Here is a 20,131-nt window from a genome sequence, read left to right on the forward strand (position 1 = left end):
AAAGAAGAAAAAAAAGAAGAGTTGGTCTCCGAGTGTGGGGGAATCTAGCTGGACCCATTTAACTCCGCAATCACTGTATGCTTCAATGCTGGAAATAATATTAGTGTTAAAATTAAGTTTAATAATATTAATATTAATTTAATTACGAACATGCATTAGAAAGAGTGATTGAACCTCAGACCTTATGGTTAACAGCCACTCTGTCTAACCAATTAAGCTATTCTAGCTATATAATAATTAAAATGATAAAGTTAATATAAATGAATAAAACTAAAGTATTCTAAAATATACTAATTACATTTATAAATCATAATTTTTCAACCAATAGGATATATATGTATTAATATAATTTACCTTTAATTTTATCACTAAAAGTAAATAAATATTTAATTTACATCTAAACAACCATACAATATTTTAGCCATATACATAAGCATGATAAAACAAACTAGAAGTAAACCTTAGCCTAGCTTCCTAACTATAAAGCATTTTAACTTTAAATTCCTATATCATAAAATATTTATAAAACATTTGTGGTTTGTATCATTCTCTTTTCTTTCATAAATTAGTCATAAATAATAACTTTAACAAGCTAAATAAACTTAATATAAAGTGAGTCTAAAGCAATATGGCCATGGAAAAAAAAATGTGCATATGGCAACACTAATATTATGACAAATGGCCACAAATGAAAGAAAATAATATAGCTTTCTTGCATGATAATAGGTATGAAAAAAAAAATGAGAATAGAGTAACAAAAATTTAAATCATAAAGCAATATGGCTAATTTTCTCCTTCCTTAAGAATGTTATCTAAATTATAATTAAAACATGGAAACATTTTCTTCATGTTGATCCTCAAATTTTTATGTAATTTTTTCTATAGAATAACCATTCTATTGAACCAAAAACTTTTTAATTTTTTTGAAGTGTGACTTTTGACCTCAAATATTAACTAAACCAACTTTCTCAACATTAACCTTTAGAACTTGGATGATAGATTGATTCATGATATCAATAAAGTGTTAATACATTTTAATTTTACTCACATAAAAAGTTAAATAAATCTTTAAAATAAGTAGCAAATCCAAAGTGTATTTCTATAAATATTCCTGAGTTTATATCATAAAAGTTCAAGTATCATGCAACAAATTAAGATGGCTTTTGCATATCTCAATGCATTTAAAGTATATTTCAAGGATCTGTTGTTTGCAATATGAAACAACTTCTTAATCATTACAGCGTAAAAAGTGCTTTAATAAAAGTGATGTTATTGAGCTAAAAACCTTCTATCACAAATGTGATTTAAAAATATTTATTGGTCAATTCTTTTAGACATTTTCCTTTTATTATCATAACAGTAAGAGATTAATAATTAGTCCCCTTTATTAGCCCTTCTTGTGCTAGTGGAGTTAATTAGATATTTCAAGTGGATATACATTGGGCAAGTATAAAGCATATAAACACCCTTAGCTTAGTAAGGAGTTTTTATCTTGTTATGTTTTGCATTAACTAATGACAAAAACTATCACATATTAAACATAGTCTTTTAATATCATTACATGATAGATTATTGTACCATCAAACACCCTCATTATCATGCTAGTGACTCCTAATTCACAATCTAAAACCATTCTATATTTGATACAAAGATTAAGTGAAATCCCAAAACAAGCTTTTATATAAAGGTTGTAAAGGGTCCAAATGTATAACAAAGATAATGGTCAGAAGCATGGCCAATCACTTAAGATATTAGTCTGGCTCTTGTCAAGTTGTCTCTTTGTTTTGTAATTAGCTTATAGATATCCACCTCTTTACATTAGACCACCAATATGTTAAAATTTTGTTTGACATTGTTTTGCATAGAAAAGCTAGATTTAATGAGTTATTGAGTGCATTTTAAACCCTCATTTCATATCATAATAGGCTTTAAATTCAACTCCAAATTCAAGTGCACTACACTTTCCCAATACTTCAAAACTAGTAAAAGATATATTTATTAAGATTAAACAGTTAGAATTTATTGTTTAGCTTAGTAAAAGCAATTGTTGACAAAGAATATTTTAAATTTGTATGATTAGTATAAGCTCCCTCCAGAGCGTTGGTCTTATGACTCGAAGGTCATGAGTTCGAATCTCACTAGGAGCACCTCTTCGGAGATACAAGCTTTCACAGCTTGATCGTTTTGTTGCAAGGCATTACACCGATGGGCGAGATGTGGTCTCCTACAGCACTAACACTTCTGCAAGCTGGAGTGTCTTCCCCAGCAACCTCAGACTTTGATAGGCTGATCACCACATCTGACTACGATCAGGTTGGCCTTGGTAGCAACCGGGTTAACGGGTTCTCTTGGATCGTCCAGCTGCCGCAGTTGCCTTGTCGCCACCAAGAATTTGATCCGCCCAGAACAAAGCCTATGAAAACTTTAGAATAGCGCCTGGGTGAAAAGCTGGACAGTGAATTATAAGTGTGTTATGTAAAAGGTGAATGCCATGAATTTCCTAAGGTCCCATTTCCCTCGTTGTTCCAGTCTAGAGTAAGAGAGGGTGATTTCGGTCTGAAAATCTTCCAAGTGCCTCTATCCAGAGAATGCTGCGTGTCTTATTGTAAGATCATGGCACCCTTCTATATTTTTCCCCGAAGATTTGGAGGCGCTGTGCTTCGGAATTGCTCAGGTAGCACTCTTTTACAAAATGTCTGCTACAACGAGGTCTCCATGCCCAAGCTATTTCTTAACCTTTTTCTGATGTCCAAAGCACTTGGTGCTTCTCAGTTTGTTGTGTAAAGAGTTGAAGGAATTCTAAGCTCCATTCACCTCGTCTTACGGCAGGCAGCGTTGCTGGTGGTTAATATAATATTATTAATCAAATATATTTAATCTTAATATTCCCGTCATTATTCAGGAAAACCATCAGCTGAACTCTTCCACATATATTATCGCATGCAAAATGTCAAGGCTGCCGGCTCCAGCACTTTGAAATGTTCGTCGTCAACGAAAATAATCCTATAGTAGGCCATGTACTAATCCGTGTACGATGGACTTATCTTTCGCTAAAAGCATGCATCCCGAAGACTTGCCCCCTTAAATAGCGATGGCTTTGTGCTGAAATGGCATCCCTCCTCGCCAAGTATTTCCTACACTACAATGGCCAAGAAGTTGTTTCTCCTTGCAATTGTCATTCCCTTGTTTGCAAGCCTGGTTGCAGGGAGATGCACCGATCAGCGAGATGTGGTCATCAGAAACCTTCGCACTTATGCAAGAGGGAGTGTCTACGGCAGCAACCTCAACCTTCTGTTTGACAGGCTGATCACCACAACAGGCTACGATCATGTTGGCTCTGGCAGCAACCGAGTTTACGGGTTCTCCGAGTGCTATGGATCGCCCAACTGCCGCAGTTGCCTTTTGGCCGCCGTGAATTCGATCCGATCTGCAGCTCCCAGAGCAATAGGCGCTCGGATCTGCAAAGCTTTGTGCTACCTTCGTTACGAAAACTATAGAATCTGAACGGAGTGAAAAGCTAAATAAGAGGAGATGATGGCTTTAGCAAAAATATTATAAGTGTGTTATGTAAGGTGTTCGAAGTGAGAATTTCTTAGGATCCTATTTCTCTCATTGTATTTTTCATGCTCCAGTCAAGAATAAGAGAGATAAACTAAGCTTCTAGCGGAATACCATCAACACACTTGGGCAGGGAACAAGATTTCGAATATGTCCGCCTGAGTAACAGCAGTTCGCGGCCTAGAAACATTTTGAGAATTTTCTAGGATCCTATTTCTCTGGAAGAGCTTGATCAGCGCTTGCAAAGTTCATGGTAGCGGCAAGAACATTTTTTCATGCTCCAGTCAAGAGTAAGAGAGATAAACTAAAGCTTCTAGCGAGATACCATCAACACACTTGGGCAAGGAACAAGATTTCGAATATGTCCGCCTCGGTAACAGAGTCTGGAGACAGAGTTCGCGGCCTACCACGCCCCAGAAACATTTTGAGAACATATAATTGCTGAAGACATTTTGAAAGTTTAGGGTTTTGACAAAGCCCAGCCCTGGTGAGTGGAGTATGATTTCGGTGTGGAAATCTCAACTTCTATCCAGAGCATGCTGCGTGTCTCATTGTCCTTGCTCCAGCGTTGCCAAGAGGCTCATTTGGAAGAAACTTTAAGATCTTGGCATCCTTCTTCGTTTATATTTTTCCCCGAAGATTTGTGGTTTTCGTACACCTGGGGGCGCTGTGCTTCGCACACGCTACGGGAATAATTTGTCTCCAGGTAAATGCTACTATAACGACTAACAAACGTTTGTTTTGCATGTTCCTGCGCAAGCACTCACTTACAAAATGTCTGCTACAACGAGGTAAAATATGCCCAGGCTATGTCTTGATGTCCAAAACATTTGGTGCTTCTCAGTTTGTCTCTACTCGAGTTTTTATGTATTGTCTGGCCTCTTTCTATTTGCACCAGCAACACGAGCTTCGTTTTGTTTGTCATTTCTCCAATCAATTTCTCACTATACGATCTGCAGAACTATGAGCGGTTACATTCATTGCATCGGTCGAACTGGTCGAGCTGGGAATGCTGAGGTAGCTATTTCTTTTGTAAGTCGCTCTCGTGCAGCTTCTCAATTGTCAGGAATTTTCAACCTCAAGAGTCTTCGAGCTGGAGATTAGTTTGGCACTGGCCTGAAGTTTACGCGAGGCGTAACGACTTGACAGAAGCTCGGGCGAAGAACTCTGAAAGATGGGAACGTATGTCTTTTTCGCTGCGCAGCTACTTGCGCAGCAAGCTTCAGCCTTTTCAGGTCCTCTGGTAGCGGGACAAGTGACGAAATCTCCCAATGCTCGGATTTATACAAGAAGTAAAGTCGATTGGCGTAAGCGCTCTGTTCGGGATTCGTTGTTTTGAGCGTTGACTCGGTGATATTTCTTGCAGAAAAAATGGAAAAAAAAAAAAAAAAACAGAATGCGTGGTGGGAAATCTGATCGGGCACAACTACCAGGCAGGTAGTCATAAGAATGCACATTCGTCGAAGAGAACACATCAGCAGCAGAAACTGTGAATGCGGTAAGTGCTCTCTTTCGGACTGGCTCACGTGAAACTATGCAGACTCGTTATTGGCACTGAATAAAAGGCTACGATATATATGCGCAGGAAAAAGTATTCTCGCGCAAGGAAGGCTATAATTCTTCAAGTGTCTACGAGCACTCGTTCTTCGTACTCACAGGGTTGAAGTGCATTTTCCTGTCAAGCAAAAGCGCGAGTCAGGTCAGCCATTTACAAGTGAAGGACAAAAGGGACTTACTTCCGAGTATCTTAGGTGACCGGGTCTCAGCTTGCGTGATTTGACGGTGGCTTCCCATTTCGCGTTCTTCTGCTCGACCGAAGGAGACTGCGGAAGAGCTTTCCAGAGCCAGGAATGAGAAGGCGATTTCGGTGGCAGCAGCGGCGACGTTCCACCCGTCGGGGAGTTTGATCCGTTGTTTCTGGCCGGGGACTGTAGTGGCAACTCAAGCGTCGCCGGTCTGTCGAAGCCGGAGTGCGTTGAAGGTGGCCGACTCCAGTGAACTTCTTTCTTCCTGGCCGGACTGGTTTCGCCATTCGCTACGGCGGCTTTGGAAGTCTCCTGATGGTTAAGCAACCATCCTGGACTTGGCGAAGTGGCAGCGTTTTTATCAGCGGTCACCAGCAGGTTGGTTTCCAGCCGCTTCGCGAGAGTAGCAGGCACGACGAGCTCCGTAACTCTCCGCTGGTTGGAGTTCCTGTCGACGACCCATGGAGAGAAGCCATCGTTCCTATACGGGTCCTCGGGAGGCTTGTAGTTCTCCGGCAGTCCCAGGAAGCCTTTGGCCTCGTGCAGCGGCGACACGGAGCCTCTATAGTACGAAGAGTTCTCGGGCTTTTGCGGACTCACCGGGGGCTTGTTGCCAAAGGTGCTGTCGCAGTCGTAGAAGGTTTCGTGGCTCTTCGGCGGCAGCTTTCGTGGGGAATCCAGCTTGGTCGCTGCTGCTTTACGAGGCTGGTGCTTTTGTTTCGGACGGGGGCACTTTCTATCATCTTCCGTTTCGGTCTCGGAGGCCTCGCTCTGTGGACAACAACCGAATCAGTTCGCTCAAAAAGATGGCAGGAGTGGCGACAGAAAACAAGTATTTTACCTCGTGACGTATGGTCAGGCCGCCGTTCACCTTCTTCACAAAGATGCTCGTGTGGAAGTCGTCCGTGGCGAACCGGTTACGGGCCCTGTCGCTGCAGCGTCTCAGTCTGGACGACGGATACTGGGGACGGAGGTGCCGGAGCGCGAACGAGAAGAAGCCGCAAGCTTTCAGCGCGAAGAAGTCGTCATGCTCGGTGGTGGTGGTGGTGGTGACGGCGGCGGCGGCGGCGGCCTTGTCGGAGCTGCGAGGGATGCTACTGGCGAACTTGTACTGATACGTTTGGATCCTCTCCACACTCGCCGCGACTTGGTTCCGGGGGCTGCTGGTACTGTGAGGACTACTCAACTTGGCCAAGTTGGCCTGCTGGGAATTGTTACCGCGCGGCTTGGGAGAGAAGGAGGAAACCAGCGGCGAGGCGAAGGGCGTGGACGAGGCGGACTCGTCGGCCATGGCCTTGGCAGCAGGCAGGAACCTGCGGAGTATGAAATCCCGAGCCGCCGGGTCGTCGCTCGAGAGATTGGTGGGCGACTTGCGATACGCTGGTGGATCTAGCGTCAAGCTTTCACTTTGCCGAGCGTCGGAGGACAATGCATCGTCTACCTGAACTAGCTGCTCGTCCGACTCACAGGTGGAAGACGGGACGCCTTTGCTCTTGAAGAGATCCCCAAGCTGCTGCCTTTGCTTGCCGCGAGGCGGCGAATCCTTGCGCAAATCCGGTGGTGGTGGTGGCGACTTTTTCCTCTGCCTCGACTGCCGCAGCGGCTGAGCTTTCACATCGGCTACAGAGTGTTTCCTCTGCTGCTCCTGTTGGTGGTGGTGGTGGTGGTGGTGGTGGTGGCGGTGGTGGCGATATGAATCCGTGGTGGCGGGACGAGCAGGGGTCCAGGTGATGGCTGTTCTTCCCGGGGGCAGTGAAGGCGAGGAGCATGAGTTTCGAGCAGCGGCAGCAAAGTCGGTGTTGGCAGCGGGAGGCTCGAACTTAGGCCGTCCGGGCGTCCTCTCCCACACAAACGGCACCGCGCCAGGACTCCTCAGCGATCCCCAGCAAGCGCCCTCGTCCTCGTCGTCCTCTTTACTCACCTGGGGGCTGTCGCAGAATTCACTCCTTCGGTTCATCAATCCCCACCTTTGCTGCTGCTGCTGGAGGAGCTGATGCTGGTGGTGAGATTGCTGCTGCTGCTGCTGGATTTGCTCGTCGTCTGACGATGATGCCTCCAGGTGGTGCCTCCGGATCGACATGAGGGGTGCATTTAGATCCAACTTCTTCTCCCGGAGGAACTCCTGGGATTGCTGCTGCTGCTGCTGTAGGAGCTGCTGCTGGATAATGCTCGAGAACACCATCGCTGGAGTCTAGCTTCTACCAGGTAAGCAAATCTTTTCTTTTCTCCTTTTTTATTTTCTCCTTCGCTACCTCATAGTCGTCAACGATTTCCTTCTTTTCCCCGATCCAGGAACAGCTACATTGATCCAAATCTCCATCGCTGGCTCTCGCAATGCCGAAACTCTGGATCGATCAAGCGAAACACAGAAAAGAATAAGAAGAGAGGTAAGTATTTCTATCCTCGTGGAGGTTTAATATATGTTTTCCTCCCAGCCAAACGAAGAAACACCAAGAGTGTGATCGCGAGGCGTAGCTCAACAAGGAACTACCACCGATTCCCATAGAACCTGCATTGCCCCCCCATCCCATCGCGCTTACAACACACAGATAAAATAGAAGAAGCGAACACCACAAGAACGAGAAAACTGGAAGAACGAAAAAAAAACAGAGAGTAAAAGCCGTCGGATATTCTGTCTGATCCAGACACGTGACGGGGATATTCTGGTCCGTCAACTTTGGCTGGCCCATGCAGGGAAATTCCTATGTGTGTAAAGGACCATGGGATTAAACATAGAAGACTGGACCAACCAAGTCGAGACACGGCATGCAAGGCCAGAGTGTCTTACATGTGTAAGAGGGAACCAAGAAGCCCTGTCATGGGCATTTGCAGTAATTATTTTTTGCTGAGGTAGGTTATTTTTCTCGTTTTCCCCTTTGTACGGAAATTGAGAGTGGCTTTCGTAGATCTCCGTCCATTTTCCTGCTGATTGGGATTTTCTTGATTTTGCTTTTGGGATTGCGATCGCTTACCAACCGTCCGTTCTTTGATTTTTTACCGACTGTTGAAAGCGCGAGCGGCGAGGCTCGCTCGCGTTACTCATCACGTACTGGATTTTGAGCTACCCGGGGGTGAATCTTAATGATCTTTTCTAGAATCTCACGTCGAGGCAAACGTAATTGGCGATTTAGATGTTAGCATACCACTGATGCATGGATGAAATTGTTTTCTTATGGTTTTATTTTCTGTTGGAGAGTGTTTGGTGAAAAATAGCACCGGACCCACGTGAGAAATCACAAAACAAAGACCACCCAGTCGACCAGCGATCCATCAGTTAGGTTTGCAATTGAGGAGAAACTGGAAGGATTGGGATTGCTTGCACCCCAAAACCAATCGCGATCTGGGCCCTCTAGATTCGATCAATCGATTGATTTGCCCACACTTCCTTGCTAATGCCGAGGGTGATGTCTCATGGCTTTGACGCCAAGCAACTTAAACATGTCAAGTCAATGCACAGTAGTCAGCGCCACCGCAAAGACCAAACACTAAAGTCAACGTCACATTTAGAAGTCAAAGCCCATGTTCCACCGTGACGTTTACATTTTCCGTCGGTCAACTTTCCTAGTCCATGCTTCGGTCAACTAAAGCTGCTTCAGTTAACATTTTCACCATAGTCAACGCCGAGGAATTTGTAGAAGCGCAGCCATTTCTCCTCTTCTTCCTTGCTGCGCACTGCGTGGGCCGTGCCGCCTCGGCATCGCCCAGCGCCTTGCGGGCCTCGCCCAGCTTCCTCGTCACGGCCTCGAACACCGATTTCTCCTTGCGGTTCCTGCGCGCCATCTCCTCGAGCTTGGCCACCTTGCTCGCCAGCTCCTTGATCTCGTCCTGCTGCCTCACCAGCGAGCGCCGATCCTCCTTCGACTTCCCGGTCGCCGCCACCGCTGGTTTCTTCTCCTTTGCGGACGAATCCATCCGGGACGAGGACGAGAGCTGGACGTTGATGAAGCTGAACACCTCTGCTTCCTCCAGTGCTTTGCTCGCGCGTCTCGCCTCGGCGAATTTCCTGTCCCGCTTTCTCTTGCCGCCGCGGGATTTCTTCTTTGCCGACAGCTTGTGTGGAGTGGACTCGCTCACGAAGTCGAGGGATGTCTTCTCGGACCTGGAGAAGTGTGACGAGCCCCTGGCCGCTAGTCCCAAGGCCAGAGCCTTGCTTGTATCGCATCTTGGCCATGAGCCTGGAAGCCACTCCTCCGGTATGCTTCTCCTAGTTGGCGAACACTGTCTCGGTTTGCTGGTCTCCTGAGAAAGTCCCGATTCCTGGCAAGATTTCTTCGTCGTCGCTTGACTCGTCACTGCTGCTGCTGCTGCTAGTGCTTCTAGAATCTGTCACCGCTGCATACTCGCTGAGAGCTAGAGTTTCTTTTTCGACGATCGCTTTGCTGCCATCGTCGCTGAAAACCACATTCACCACTTGGAGCTGATCCACCAGCTTCTCGACTTCGGCATCACCCCAAAGACGTGTTCCATCGTCGGTGGAGCTGCAAGCCAGGACTGTAGAGCCGATCTCTATCTCTTGCCATCTTACGCCTGGAACCTGTAAAATGGAAAGTTCTCTCTCATTTTTTTACCATGGGAGGAACGACAGCTTTAGCCATATCGGCTGCGCCGCTGGAAGAAGAAGCTGCAAATCTGCACACTCGGCCGGATGTCGTTAGTTTTTCAATCTCAAAAACCACTAAAACAATTCCATCAGTGTGTCGCAAGCGGCGTAACAACAAAGTGCTGCTCTCGTTGTTGTTGTTGTTGTTGTTCGTCTTTATCGCGAGTGAGTAATTCTTTCGACGAATCGAACTGGAGAAGCAGGCGGCGACGCTTGAGAGACAGCAAGCTTTCCTCGAGCTCCTTGACCCTCGTTGACAGATCCTCTCGCAACTACATTAAGAAAAATACTACAAAGATATACTTACCTCCTAATTCCCAGGTTGGTGGAGCACTGTGGGAGCGACATTCTTACAAGCCGCGACACGAGACGATCCGCGGGAGAGGCTTCGCAACACCGATGACACGATATCGGCCCCATGGCAGATTGGAGTGCAGCCGATCGAATTGTCCCGCAGTCTCCTCGGGTGTTCGGGCCGCCGCCTCCCCGCGTGCTCCAGCTGAAGTTCTTGCCAGCGTCGCAAGCTCCATTCTTAAGCTCCGATCAGAAGAGGCGAGGCGTTCTCGTGGGAGTGTACGAACGCTAAATTCAAAATAAAACCTCTTTATGGGATTTGGATAAATTTGCCGATTTTTTCATGGACCATATTGATCACCTAAACTATAATATTTTTAGACTATACCAGTGCCAGAATATTCTGCGATGACGCGGGTATGGGGGAAAACGGATCCCTTCGCCTTCCCGGCGAGCGAGTTTCAGTTCGGTTTGTTGCGAGCCGTGGAGCCGTTCTTACGAGTCCACCGCACAACGGCTGCCTCCCAGCTTGGCCCGAACGATAAGTTCAAGGGCGGGCAAATGAACAGGGATGCGCTTGACACATGCCTGCAAGTGATAACTCCTTCCATGGTGGATTATGAGAGGTATGCTCCTTTCTTTTGTCACGAGTGTTGCTAAGCTGGTATGGTTTTGCTGAGAGAAACGTACAATCCAGGTCCCCCTGCAAAAGGGTTCTAGCACGGGGCTGGATTGTACCTTCTCAAAGCAAAACCTTGCTTTCTCTACACAGGAGTTTTAAAGAACCTCGCACGGAGCTCAACGTACGACCGAGGCATCTGGAACTTATCCGCCAAGTGGAGAAGTTCACAAGGCCCACAGAAGTGGCATTGTATGAAGATGACGCAGCAATGGCCGAGGAAGTTGGCGATGAAGATGAACTTGGTCAGAAGGGCTTCACTATCACGCTGGCGGGTGGAGACAAGGACGACAAGCTGGTCGCCGAAGTTTACAGAGGCAAAGAAGTTGAGGAAGCTCCTGGTCATGAATCTCCTGGCAGCTCGTCCGACGATGACGAGGGGCTCCACATGGATACGGAAGCTGCTCCAGAGGACGTCCCGGACAAGGATAGGACCGATGCTAGAGTTTTTGTTTTCAACGAAGGGCCACGCAACCGCGCGGATGAGCTGGAGAAACCTTACTTGTCAGCACAACGTTGTACGCTGGTCAGTGAATTCAACGACGACGAGGATTGGAACGCAATCGCTCAAGCTGCAGCATATGCACGAGTAGAAGCACGGCGGAACTTGTCAAGCCGGCACTACAAGCCACGTAAGCGATCTTTGTTAGCAAATCTCTCTGGAAGCGCCTCGTTCTTGCAGTGTATCTCCTGGTGTTCTCAAAGACGAAATTCACATATGCAATCCTGAAACCGGAGGGGTACATCTTAACAGGAGGAAACAAAGTCACTGATGCTGCATACGCAGGTACGCAGCAGTATCTGATATCATGAAACGAACCACCTCTTTCAGATTTTGTCAACATTACAAAGCCAGGGAGCACCCCTTGGCCCAAGAAAACGATGGACAGCATGCTTGAGGTTGGCACCTCATACCTCCGAAGGAACTACAGTGACAAGAGCAATCCGAAATACCCCAAGCGTCCTTATGTTGTTGGCGACTTGTTGGTTGCTCCACAGGTGATTTTCCTTCGGTTGGTTTTGTGCTTGACTGGTAATGGTAATTGCAATGTGTGCAGTGGTATACGCTCCCGAGCACTGAGGTCATGGGTGGCTTCTTCTCGCCAGACGCCAAGAAGTTCTACGAGGGACTGCTGCGTATCGCAGTGGGCGACAGGGTGCTCAAATTCACTCCATACCATGTAATGGCGGCTCTGGGTGTGAGGATGGCCATGAGTACCAAGACGAGCGCTTTCCTGGGGGCCGACTTTTCGAAGGGCTTAGCGGCTACGCAAGGGGCCCGAGCGTTTGAAATTGCTGCCTTTGGTGGGTTTCGTGTGAAGCTCCTGCGAGAGACTGTGGAAGATGGTGACACTAAGAGGCAGCGTGTCATGTAAATTATACAAAATCTAGAGTATCACTGCTTAACTAATACCAATCAAATATCTTCTCCCCAACCAAGAAAACGAGTCCGTCAGACGAGGCAAACAACGTCATCTTTGTACTAACTTCGCAGATTTCCTCAATATTTTATGCCACCAGAGGCCAAACGCTTGGTTTCACCTTTGCCAGTCTTCAATTCAATCACCAAAGAAGCTAGCGACATCATGAGAAAATCTTCCGAGTTGATGCCAGAGCCCATGATATCCGGCACTTAGGGGGGCCCGGGAACCATTCACAAAAGGAACATCCAGTCCATAAACATGGTTTGTTTAATATATATGAAGTTCACATATCCCGTTACAATCTACTTTTGTCTCGAGATTACCAATGATCTCTATGTTCCTGGCTCGCCATCTTTTGTCCATTTCTAAAGATTATCGGGTATAGTTGTTCAGTCAAATGAAAGTGCTGGTTCGGAAGATTCGAACGGTTTTCTTCAAGGAAATGATGCCTGAATATTCAGCCTCCTCTACGCTGGGAATCTCCAGCTCCAGATACTTATTGAATTTTAATTTAACTATGTATCCTAGCAGACTAGGGGAAAAGTCGCCACTTCCTGAGGGACCGCCACCAGGGATTCTACCACCGCTAGCAGATTTCTCTCAATGTGTAGAGCACAATGCGTCAGAATCTCCAGGTATTTCAAATTCAGAGACTAATACCATAAGTTTTACAGAAGAAGAAGCAAGCAATGATCTAGAACCAACAGTCCAGGATAAGATCACGCATGAACATTCGAAGACTATCCCTGCTATGTAAAACGGGCTGGCTGCATAGGAAGAATTGCAAGAGCCCGAATAGTACATGGAAACCAACGAGAGACATTTTACAGTATCATGCTCACGCCGCTCAGGTGAGCCACTAACTTTACAGGAGATCAAAGAGCTTTCACTTGAAGGCAGCCATGTAGAGTATGCTCAATTTGAAAATGATTCCTGGAGGCTCGTTCCTCACAAGTCTGTACTGGCAAGGGCCTTGATCGTACCCCAAAGGCTGTACTCAATGAGGAGGAGTCAACTACAACGAAATATTTTCACCAGTTGCGAAGATGGTTTCAGTTCGTTATTTTCTTGTGATAGCCAATCATTTAGACTTAGATGTGGACGTTAAGAATGCCTTCCTCAACTGAAAGCTTGATTAACAACTCTATATGCAACAGGCCCCAACATTTAAGAGATCAAAGGAAAGAACAATACATTTGCATTCTATTTATTGATTAAAGCAGATCTAGTACAATACTTTGAATAAGTTTTTTTCTACACTTTGGTTTTTCTTGAATTGAGGCTGACTGGAATCTCTATTACTACGTCCATGACTCCTCAATCATCCTGGCGTGTGTCCAAGTTGATGACTTGATCATAGTTCACTTTTTTTGCAGTCCTATAAACTTTCCAGGAAGAATGCACCATTTATCAGAATGTGGTAGGAGTACTGATTGACTTGACAACTGCGAGCAGGCTAGATCTCAACAGCAGTTTCACGTGTATCCAGTCCATGTAAAATCTAGGAAACAGACACGTCCAGGAATATTTGCCGGCACAATAGCATCTAGAATATCTGACAGAATATTCTTACTTGGTCCATCTGAAATATTCTAACGAATCTCAACATCAAGATTTATGGAAGTTACCATGAAAGATTCAATATGGAAATGAATAACTATGAGAAAAAAATGGGAAACAACCTGCAGTCTAGAGAAAAAAATGTTGTGGTTGAATGTTATAGACTTTGTAGCTTTTGATATGGTCATGATAGGCCACAAAAACAATGTTTTTGTCAGAAGGATCAAGTTTGGTACAAGTTGGTGATAAAAGGTGCACAATGAAGACTCTTAAGTGAGAAAGTGATAAATGCATTGTAGACCAAAGAATGGCATTTGAAGAAAGAAAACAAGTGAATACTTGATTAAAAAGATAATTGGCAGTGGATGCAGCTTTGCCCCAAAAGATTGATGGCATAGAGGCTTCTGAATCATATTAAGAAGAGTGTGATTTTGATATTCTGAAATGCCATTTTGCTACGCAAAGTAGGCTACAAGAATATCATGTCAGAGGCAAACATAATTGTATCATTCAAGGATTAAATTGTATTCTTATGGTTTCTGGAGGATTGGGATTAAAACCATTTGCAATCTCAAGCGCAAAACATGTCAATTCAGTAGTCACCGCCACCTGCAAAGATCGAACTTAACAGTCAGCTTTTCAGTCAACATTTTGACCATGGTCAACGCCAAGCATTTTCTCTTCAGAACCGCAGCCATTTCTTCTCTTCTTCCTTGCTGCGCACTGCGTGGGCCGTGGACTGGAGCGCTGCCTCGGCATCGCCCAGCGCCTTGCGGGCCTCGCCCAGCTTCCTCGTCACGGCCTCGAACACCGATTTCTCCTTGCGGTTCCTGCGCGCCATCTCCTCGAGCTTGGCCACCTTGCTCGCCAGCTCCTTGATCTCGTCCTGCTGCCTCACCAGCGAGCGCCGATCCTCCTTCGACTTCCCGGTCGCCGCCACCGCTGGTTTCTTCTCTTTTGCGGACGAATCCATCCGGGACGAGGACGAGAGCTGGACGTTGATGAAGCTGAACACGTCGGGAGCTTCCTCTGCTTCCTCCAGTGCTTTGCTCGCGCGTCTCGCCTCGGCAAATTTTCTGTCCCGCTTCCTCTTGCCGCCGCGGGACTTCTTCTTTGCCGACGGCTTGGGTGGAGTGGACTCGCTCACGTAGTCGAGGGATGTCTTTGGTGGCAGGACTCGGACCTGGAGAGGTGTGACGAGCCCCTGGCCGCTCGTCCCAAGGCCAGAGCCTTGCTTGTATCCCATCTTGGCCATGAGCTTGGAAGCAACTCCTCTGGTATGCTTCTCCCAGTTGGCGAACAACACTGTCTCGGTTTGCTGGTATCCTGAGAAAGTCCCGATTCCTGGCAAGATTTCTTCGTCGTCACTTGACTCGTCACTGCTGCTGCTGCTAGTGCTGCTCGGATCTGTCACCGCTGCGTGCTCGCTGAGAGCTAGATTTTCTTTTCCGACGATCGCTTTGCTGCCATCGTCGCTGAAAACCACATTCACCACTTGGAGCTGATCCACCAGCTTTTCGACTTCGGCATCTCGCCAAAGTCCTGTTCCATCGGTGGAGCTGCAAGCCAGGACTGTAGAGCCGATCTCTATCTCTTGCCATCTTACGTCTGGAAGATCTTTCAGCGACGAGAGCTGTACGAGGAAACCTGTTGAATGTGTCATATCCAAGCTTTGAAGTTTCATAGAAGAAAATGTTCTCTCTCATTTTTTTTACCATGCGACGAACGACAGCTTTCGCCATATCGGCAACGCTGCTGGAGGAAGAATCTGCAAATCTGCACACTCGGCCGGATGTCGTTAGTTCCTTAATCTCAAAAACGGCACCCATGGGGAAAAACAACGAAAGAGATGGAGTACAACCTGCATTTTCTCATTTGTTGGCGTCAGAAAGGAAACACGAGCGTTTGTGCCATCTTGGCACAAATCGAGAACTCTTCCATTATACCATCTTCCATCGGTGTGTCGAAAGCGGCATTTTGATCCAGCAACAAAGTGCTGCTCTCGTTGGCGTTGTTGTTGTTGTTCTTCGTCTTTATCGCAAGCGAGTAAATCTTTCGACGAATCGATCTGGAGAAGCAGGCGGCGACGCTTGAGAGAAAGCAAGCTTTCCTCGACCTCCTTGACAGCAGCCACAAGATCCTCTCGCAGCTACAGCATTAAATAGAAAATTACTTCACTAACTCTTTTCATCGCTCGCAAAGAAGATAGGGTCGTGCTTACTTACCGATTGGAGCTCCTGATTCCCAGGCTCGCGGAGCAGCGCCTCCTCCAGCGCCGGCAAGGACTCGTTGTGCTCGATCAGCTGCTCCTCCAGCTCGCGCTCCAGCAAGGCGCTCTCCTCTTCCTCCTCTACACCCATTTCTAAAATCTAGGGTTCTTCGTTAGGGCTCTTCGTTCTCAGGATTTAGGGTTTATCTCAGCGCCCGCGCTAGCTCGCTCGCTCGCTCGCCGATCGGTCGTGCGCCATGGACGACAGCTTGTACGACGAGTTCGGCAACTACATCGGCCCGGACATCGAGTCGGAGGAGGAGGGATCCGAGGCGGAGGAGGAAGCGATTCCAGCGGCCAGCGGCAGCGCAGGTAGAGAGAATGCAGCGTGGCTCACACAGGGAGGCGGGGACGATCTTGACGGCCCCGAGGACATGGACACCGAGGGTGGGATCGTTCTTGCCGAGGACAAGAAATATTACCCGACGGCGGTGGAGGTCTATGGCGAAGGGGTGGAGACGCTGGTCATGGACGAGGACGCGCAGCCGCTGGAGGAGCCCATCATCAAGCCGGTGAGAGCCAAGAAATTCGAGGTAGCATCCAGAGAAGGTGTGAGGACTTTCGTCTCCACGGAGTTTATGCTCGGGCTCATGAGCAATCCGGGGCTGGTTAGAAATGTGGCTCTGGTGGGAAATCTCCAGCACGGGAAGACGCTCCTCATGGACATGCTCGTGGAGCAAACTCACGACATGAAGACGCTGGATCCAAACTCGGAGAAGCACTTGCGCTACACGGATACTCGGATCGACGAGCAGGAGAGGCAAATCTCTATCAAGGCCATGCCGATGTCGCTGGTGCTCGAGGATAGCTGTGGGAAATCCTACCTTTGCAACATCATGGACACTCCAGGTCACGTAAACTTTTCGGACGAGATGACCGCTGCTCTACGCCTGGCTGATGGAGCGGTCGTCGTTGTGGATGCCGTGGAGGGTGTCATGGTACGTTCCTTTCTCTTTTCTTCAGAGTCTTAGATCTTCTCCATCGTTTCTTCTTCTGTGATTTTCAACTTTCTTGTGTCGTCTTGTACTCTTTTTTGTTTTTGACGAACTTGTAAGTAGCACATTATTTTCTTCTCTTTGCTTTTGTATTGATTTTGTTTTCTTCGTTTTTATCCTGCAGGTAAATACCGAGAGGTCCATTCGCCATGCAATCCAAGAGCGACTGCCTATCGTCGTAGTGATCAACAAGGTAAATCAACTCTTGGCTCTCGCACGCTTTTGCACTGAACGTTTTCTTGTTTTACTTGAATAGGTGGACAGGCTTATAACCGAACTCAAGCTGCCGCCGACAGACGCCTATTACAAACTCAAGCATACTATAGAAGAAATCAACACCTTTATCAGCTCTTTCTCGACAAACCAAGCGATTGATCCTGTCTTCGGCAACATATGCTTCGCAAGTGCCACTGCCGGCTGGTCGTTTACGCTACTTTCTTTCGCAAAGCTCTACGTCAAGCTACACGGCATTCCTTTTGATGCGGAAAAGTTTGCGAGTCGACTTTGGGGTGACTATTACTACCACTCGGATACCAGAACTTTTAAGAAGACTCCTCCGGCCAGCGGCGGTGACCGGTCCTTCGTACAGTTCGTGCTGGAGCCGCTGTACAAGATATACAGTCAGCTGATCGGTGAGCACAAGAAAAGTGTCGAGACTGTTCTGGAAGAACTAGGAGTGAAGCTGAGTAGCGCTGCGTATAAGATGAACGTCAAGCCGTTGCTTAAGCTCGCGTGCAGCTCGATATTTGGTTCGGCCACTGGTTTCACGGATATGTTGGTAAGGCACATTCCTTCAGCAAAGGTGGCTGCTGCAACGAAAGTCGAGCACACTTACACAGGTCCACAGGACTCGATGATAGCAGAGTCCATAAAAACCTGCGACGCGAAGGGGCCGCTGATGGTGAACATCACAAAGCTCTATCCAAAGAGTGATTGCAGCGTGTTTGATGCTTTCGGAAGAGTTTTAAGTGGAACCATCGCCACGGGTCAGAAGCTCCGGGTCCTGGGAGAGGGTTATTCTCCAGATGACGAGGAAGACATGGCAATCAAGGAGGTGACGAAGTTATGGATTTATCAGGCACGTTACAGGATTGCTGTGAGCAAGGCACCCGTGGGAAGCTGGGTGCTTATAGAGGGTGTGGACACATCAATCACGAAGACCGCGACTCTATGCCCGGAGTTCACTGACGAGGATGTCTTTATTTTTCGGCCGCTCAAATTCAACACGTTGTCTGTCGTGAAAACAGCAACTGAGCCTCTAAATCCGAGCGAGCTTCCCAAGATGGTCGAAGGTCTTCGGAAAATCAGCAAGAGTTATCCACTGGCTATCACGAAAGTTGAAGAGTCCGGAGAGCATACTATTCTTGGTACCGGGGAGATTTTCCTAGACTCCATCATGAAAGATTTGCGAGAGCTTTACTCGGAAGTCGAAGTCAAGGTAAGTTCTGTCTTTTATAATTCATTTTCTAAATGACTAACTGGCCTTCTTTAGGTGGCTGACCCTGTGGTATCATTCTGTGAAACTGTTGTGGAGTCCTCGTCTTTAAAATGCTTTGCTGAAACGCCTAACAAAAGGAACAAGCTTACCATGGTACGTTCCATCCTACTTTATCTGCAAGAGTTCTATGAATTTGTGTGGCTTTCCAGCTAGCCGAGCCGCTCGAAAAAGGACTATCCGAAGATATTGAAAATGGAAACGTGTGTATCGACTGGCCTGCTAAGAAAGTTTCAGAGTTTTTCAAAGTGAGGTATGACTGGGATGTTCTCGCCGCGCGGTCTATATGGGCCTTTGGTCCTGATAAGCAGGTTGGTCGATTCTTTCCTTTCTCTGCTTTGCGCTCAACTTAAGTTTCAGGGACCAAACATTCTCTTGGACGACACTTTACCTAGTCAAGTGAACAAAGGGCTCCTCAGTTCTGTCAGGGACTCCATTGTGCAAGGGTACCAAATATATTGTTGAACGCTAAAGCCTGAATTTTTTTTTATAGGTTTCAATGGGGTGCCCGCGAAGGACCTCTCTGTGACGAGCCTATTCGCAACGTGAAGTTTAAAATACTGGATGCAACAATTGCGCAAGAACCTTTACATCGTGGTGGGGGTCAAATTATTCCCACTGCAAGGCGGGTCGCTTACTCTGCCTTCTTAATGGCAACGCCCCGGTTGATGGAACCAGTTTACTATGTGGAGGTAACATGTGCTGTATTTTACATTCCATATCTGAAAACGTTCGTTTCTAGATCCAAACACCTGTGGATTGTCTCACGGCAATCTACACAGTTCTTTCGCGGAGGCGAGGACATGTCACGAGTGATGCGCCAAAGCCTGGAACTCCTGCATATGTCGTGAAGGTAGAAGCATCGCTTGATCTCTTCACTGCACAATCTTATGTTTTTCTTCCTTTTTCTTTTTCTTTTTTTTCCTTTTTGTGCAGGCATTTCTACCCGTGATCGAGTCATTTGGATTCGAGACTGATTTGCGCTATCACACTCAGGGCCAGGCCTTTTGTTTGTCCGTTTTTGATCACTGGTCCATCGTTCCGGGTGATCCTCTAGACAAGTCCGTGGTTCTCCGGCCACTGGAACCAGCGCCCGTGCAACACCTTGCACGAGAGTTCATGGTGAAAACTCGTCGCAGGAAGGTCAGTAGTTGTAGCTAAGCTCTCTTTTTGAAAACTTACGTCCTTGGGAATTTGTGTTTGCCAGGGAATGAGCGAAGACGTGAGCATTAACAAGTTTTTTGACGATCCAATGCTGCTGGAATTGGCGAGACAAGACGCTGACTTGCAGCAAATTCTCTAAGAGCTCAAGCTCTTTTCTTTTTCTTTTTGCTGTACCATCAAACGCATCAAAAGGTTGTAGCTCAGCGGTGGAATTCAGTTGGTTGAAGTGGAGTAAGTGTTGAAGCTGGGATATTCCGTATGGGAATATTCTCAGCATATGTGGTAATTACCATTAAATTTTTTAATTCAATAGTCCTCTTTATTTAGCAATTCAAATTTGAATTTAGG

General features: G+C 46.8%; 4 protein-coding genes and 2 long non-coding RNA genes across 7 annotated transcripts in view; 4 read left to right on the forward strand and 2 right to left on the reverse strand.

Moving 5' to 3' along the window:
* Nucleotides 1-2,784, forward strand: part of LOC9649495 (DEAD-box ATP-dependent RNA helicase 16) — a 5,332-nt gene extending 2,548 nt beyond the window's left edge. The window contains exons 15-16 of the mRNA XM_024659106.1: nucleotides 2,143-2,313; nucleotides 2,530-2,784. Of these exons, the coding sequence (XP_024514874.1) occupies nucleotides 2,143-2,313; nucleotides 2,530-2,784 (426 nt within the window). The remainder of the gene's footprint in view (nucleotides 1-2,142; nucleotides 2,314-2,529) is intronic.
* Nucleotides 2,785-4,036: 1,252 nt separating this feature from the next.
* On the forward strand, nucleotides 4,037-4,865 carry LOC112340556. 2 transcript variants are annotated; one of them, XR_002990150.1, is made up of 3 exons: nucleotides 4,037-4,349; nucleotides 4,403-4,575; nucleotides 4,625-4,865. It is a non-coding gene; the product is annotated as an uncharacterized LOC112340556 (long non-coding RNA). The 2 variants fall into 2 exon arrangements; XR_002990151.1 differs by having other exon boundaries at nucleotides 4,518-4,575.
* Nucleotides 4,866-5,080: 215 nt separating this feature from the next.
* LOC9649275 lies at nucleotides 5,081-7,599 on the reverse strand. Its single transcript, XM_002985221.2, has 3 exons — nucleotides 6,145-7,599; nucleotides 5,295-6,074; nucleotides 5,081-5,233 (listed from the first exon to the last, which is right to left on the reverse strand). Exons 1-3 carry the CDS (start codon nucleotides 7,483-7,485, stop codon nucleotides 5,180-5,182), a joined length of 2,175 nt encoding a protein of 724 aa, XP_002985267.1. The 5' UTR covers nucleotides 7,486-7,599; the 3' UTR covers nucleotides 5,081-5,179.
* On the forward strand, nucleotides 7,193-8,056 carry LOC112340557. Its single transcript, XR_002990152.1, has 3 exons — nucleotides 7,193-7,305; nucleotides 7,363-7,508; nucleotides 7,596-8,056. It is a non-coding gene; the product is annotated as an uncharacterized LOC112340557 (long non-coding RNA).
* A 6,326-nt stretch (nucleotides 8,057-14,382) lies between these two features.
* LOC9649277 (zinc finger CCCH domain-containing protein 18) lies at nucleotides 14,383-16,221 on the reverse strand. The gene is made up of 4 exons (XM_002985223.2): nucleotides 16,086-16,221; nucleotides 15,722-16,009; nucleotides 15,576-15,636; nucleotides 14,383-15,507 (listed from the first exon to the last, which is right to left on the reverse strand). Exons 1-4 carry the CDS (start codon nucleotides 16,218-16,220, stop codon nucleotides 14,543-14,545), a joined length of 1,449 nt encoding a protein of 482 aa, XP_002985269.1. The 5' UTR covers nucleotide 16,221; the 3' UTR covers nucleotides 14,383-14,542.
* A 54-nt stretch (nucleotides 16,222-16,275) lies between these two features.
* LOC9649498 (110 kDa U5 small nuclear ribonucleoprotein component CLO) lies at nucleotides 16,276-20,113 on the forward strand. Its single transcript, XM_002985104.2, has 10 exons — nucleotides 16,276-17,067; nucleotides 17,249-17,317; nucleotides 17,381-18,562; nucleotides 18,617-18,715; nucleotides 18,772-18,930; nucleotides 18,980-19,065; nucleotides 19,113-19,311; nucleotides 19,362-19,472; nucleotides 19,556-19,762; nucleotides 19,827-20,113. Exons 1-10 carry the CDS (start codon nucleotides 16,327-16,329, stop codon nucleotides 19,920-19,922), a joined length of 2,949 nt encoding a protein of 982 aa, XP_002985150.1. The 5' UTR covers nucleotides 16,276-16,326; the 3' UTR covers nucleotides 19,923-20,113.
* The last annotated feature ends 18 nt before the right edge of the window (nucleotides 20,114-20,131 follow it).

This window comes from Selaginella moellendorffii, unplaced genomic scaffold (genome assembly GCF_000143415.4).
Source record: "Selaginella moellendorffii unplaced genomic scaffold, v1.0 SELMOscaffold_66, whole genome shotgun sequence".
In the NCBI taxonomy this organism is placed as follows: Eukaryota; Viridiplantae; Streptophyta; class Lycopodiopsida; order Selaginellales; family Selaginellaceae; genus Selaginella; species Selaginella moellendorffii.

Bases quoted from the DNA above. Each gene is read 5' to 3' on its own strand.
- LOC9649498 (XM_002985104.2), top strand. From the start codon at position 16,327: ATGGACGACAGCTTGTACGACGAGTTCGGCAACTACATCGGCCCGGAC. The intron at 18,563-18,616 runs GTAAGTTCTGTC...GGCCTTCTTTAG, and splicing joins ACTCGGAAGTCGAAGTCAAG to GTGGCTGACCCTGTGGTATC. The intron at 19,473-19,555 runs GTAGAAGCATCG...CTTTTTGTGCAG, and splicing joins CTCCTGCATATGTCGTGAAG to GCATTTCTACCCGTGATCGA.
- LOC9649275 (XM_002985221.2), bottom strand. From the start codon at position 7,485: ATGGTGTTCTCGAGCATTATCCAGCAGCAGCTCCTACAGCAGCAGCAG. The intron at 6,075-6,144 runs GTAAAATACTTG...TGTTGTCCACAG, and splicing joins GCCTGACCATACGTCACGAG to AGCGAGGCCTCCGAGACCGA. The intron at 5,234-5,294 runs GTAAGTCCCTTT...TTTGCTTGACAG, and splicing joins GTCACCTAAGATACTCGGAA to GAAAATGCACTTCAACCCTG.
- LOC9649277 (XM_002985223.2), bottom strand. From the start codon at position 16,220: ATGGGTGTAGAGGAGGAAGAGGAGAGCGCCTTGCTGGAGCGCGAGCTG. The intron at 16,010-16,085 runs GTAAGTAAGCAC...TTAATGCTGTAG, and splicing joins GGAATCAGGAGCTCCAATCG to CTGCGAGAGGATCTTGTGGC. The intron at 15,637-15,721 runs GTTGTACTCCAT...CCGAGTGTGCAG, and splicing joins CAACAAATGAGAAAATGCAG to ATTTGCAGATTCTTCCTCCA.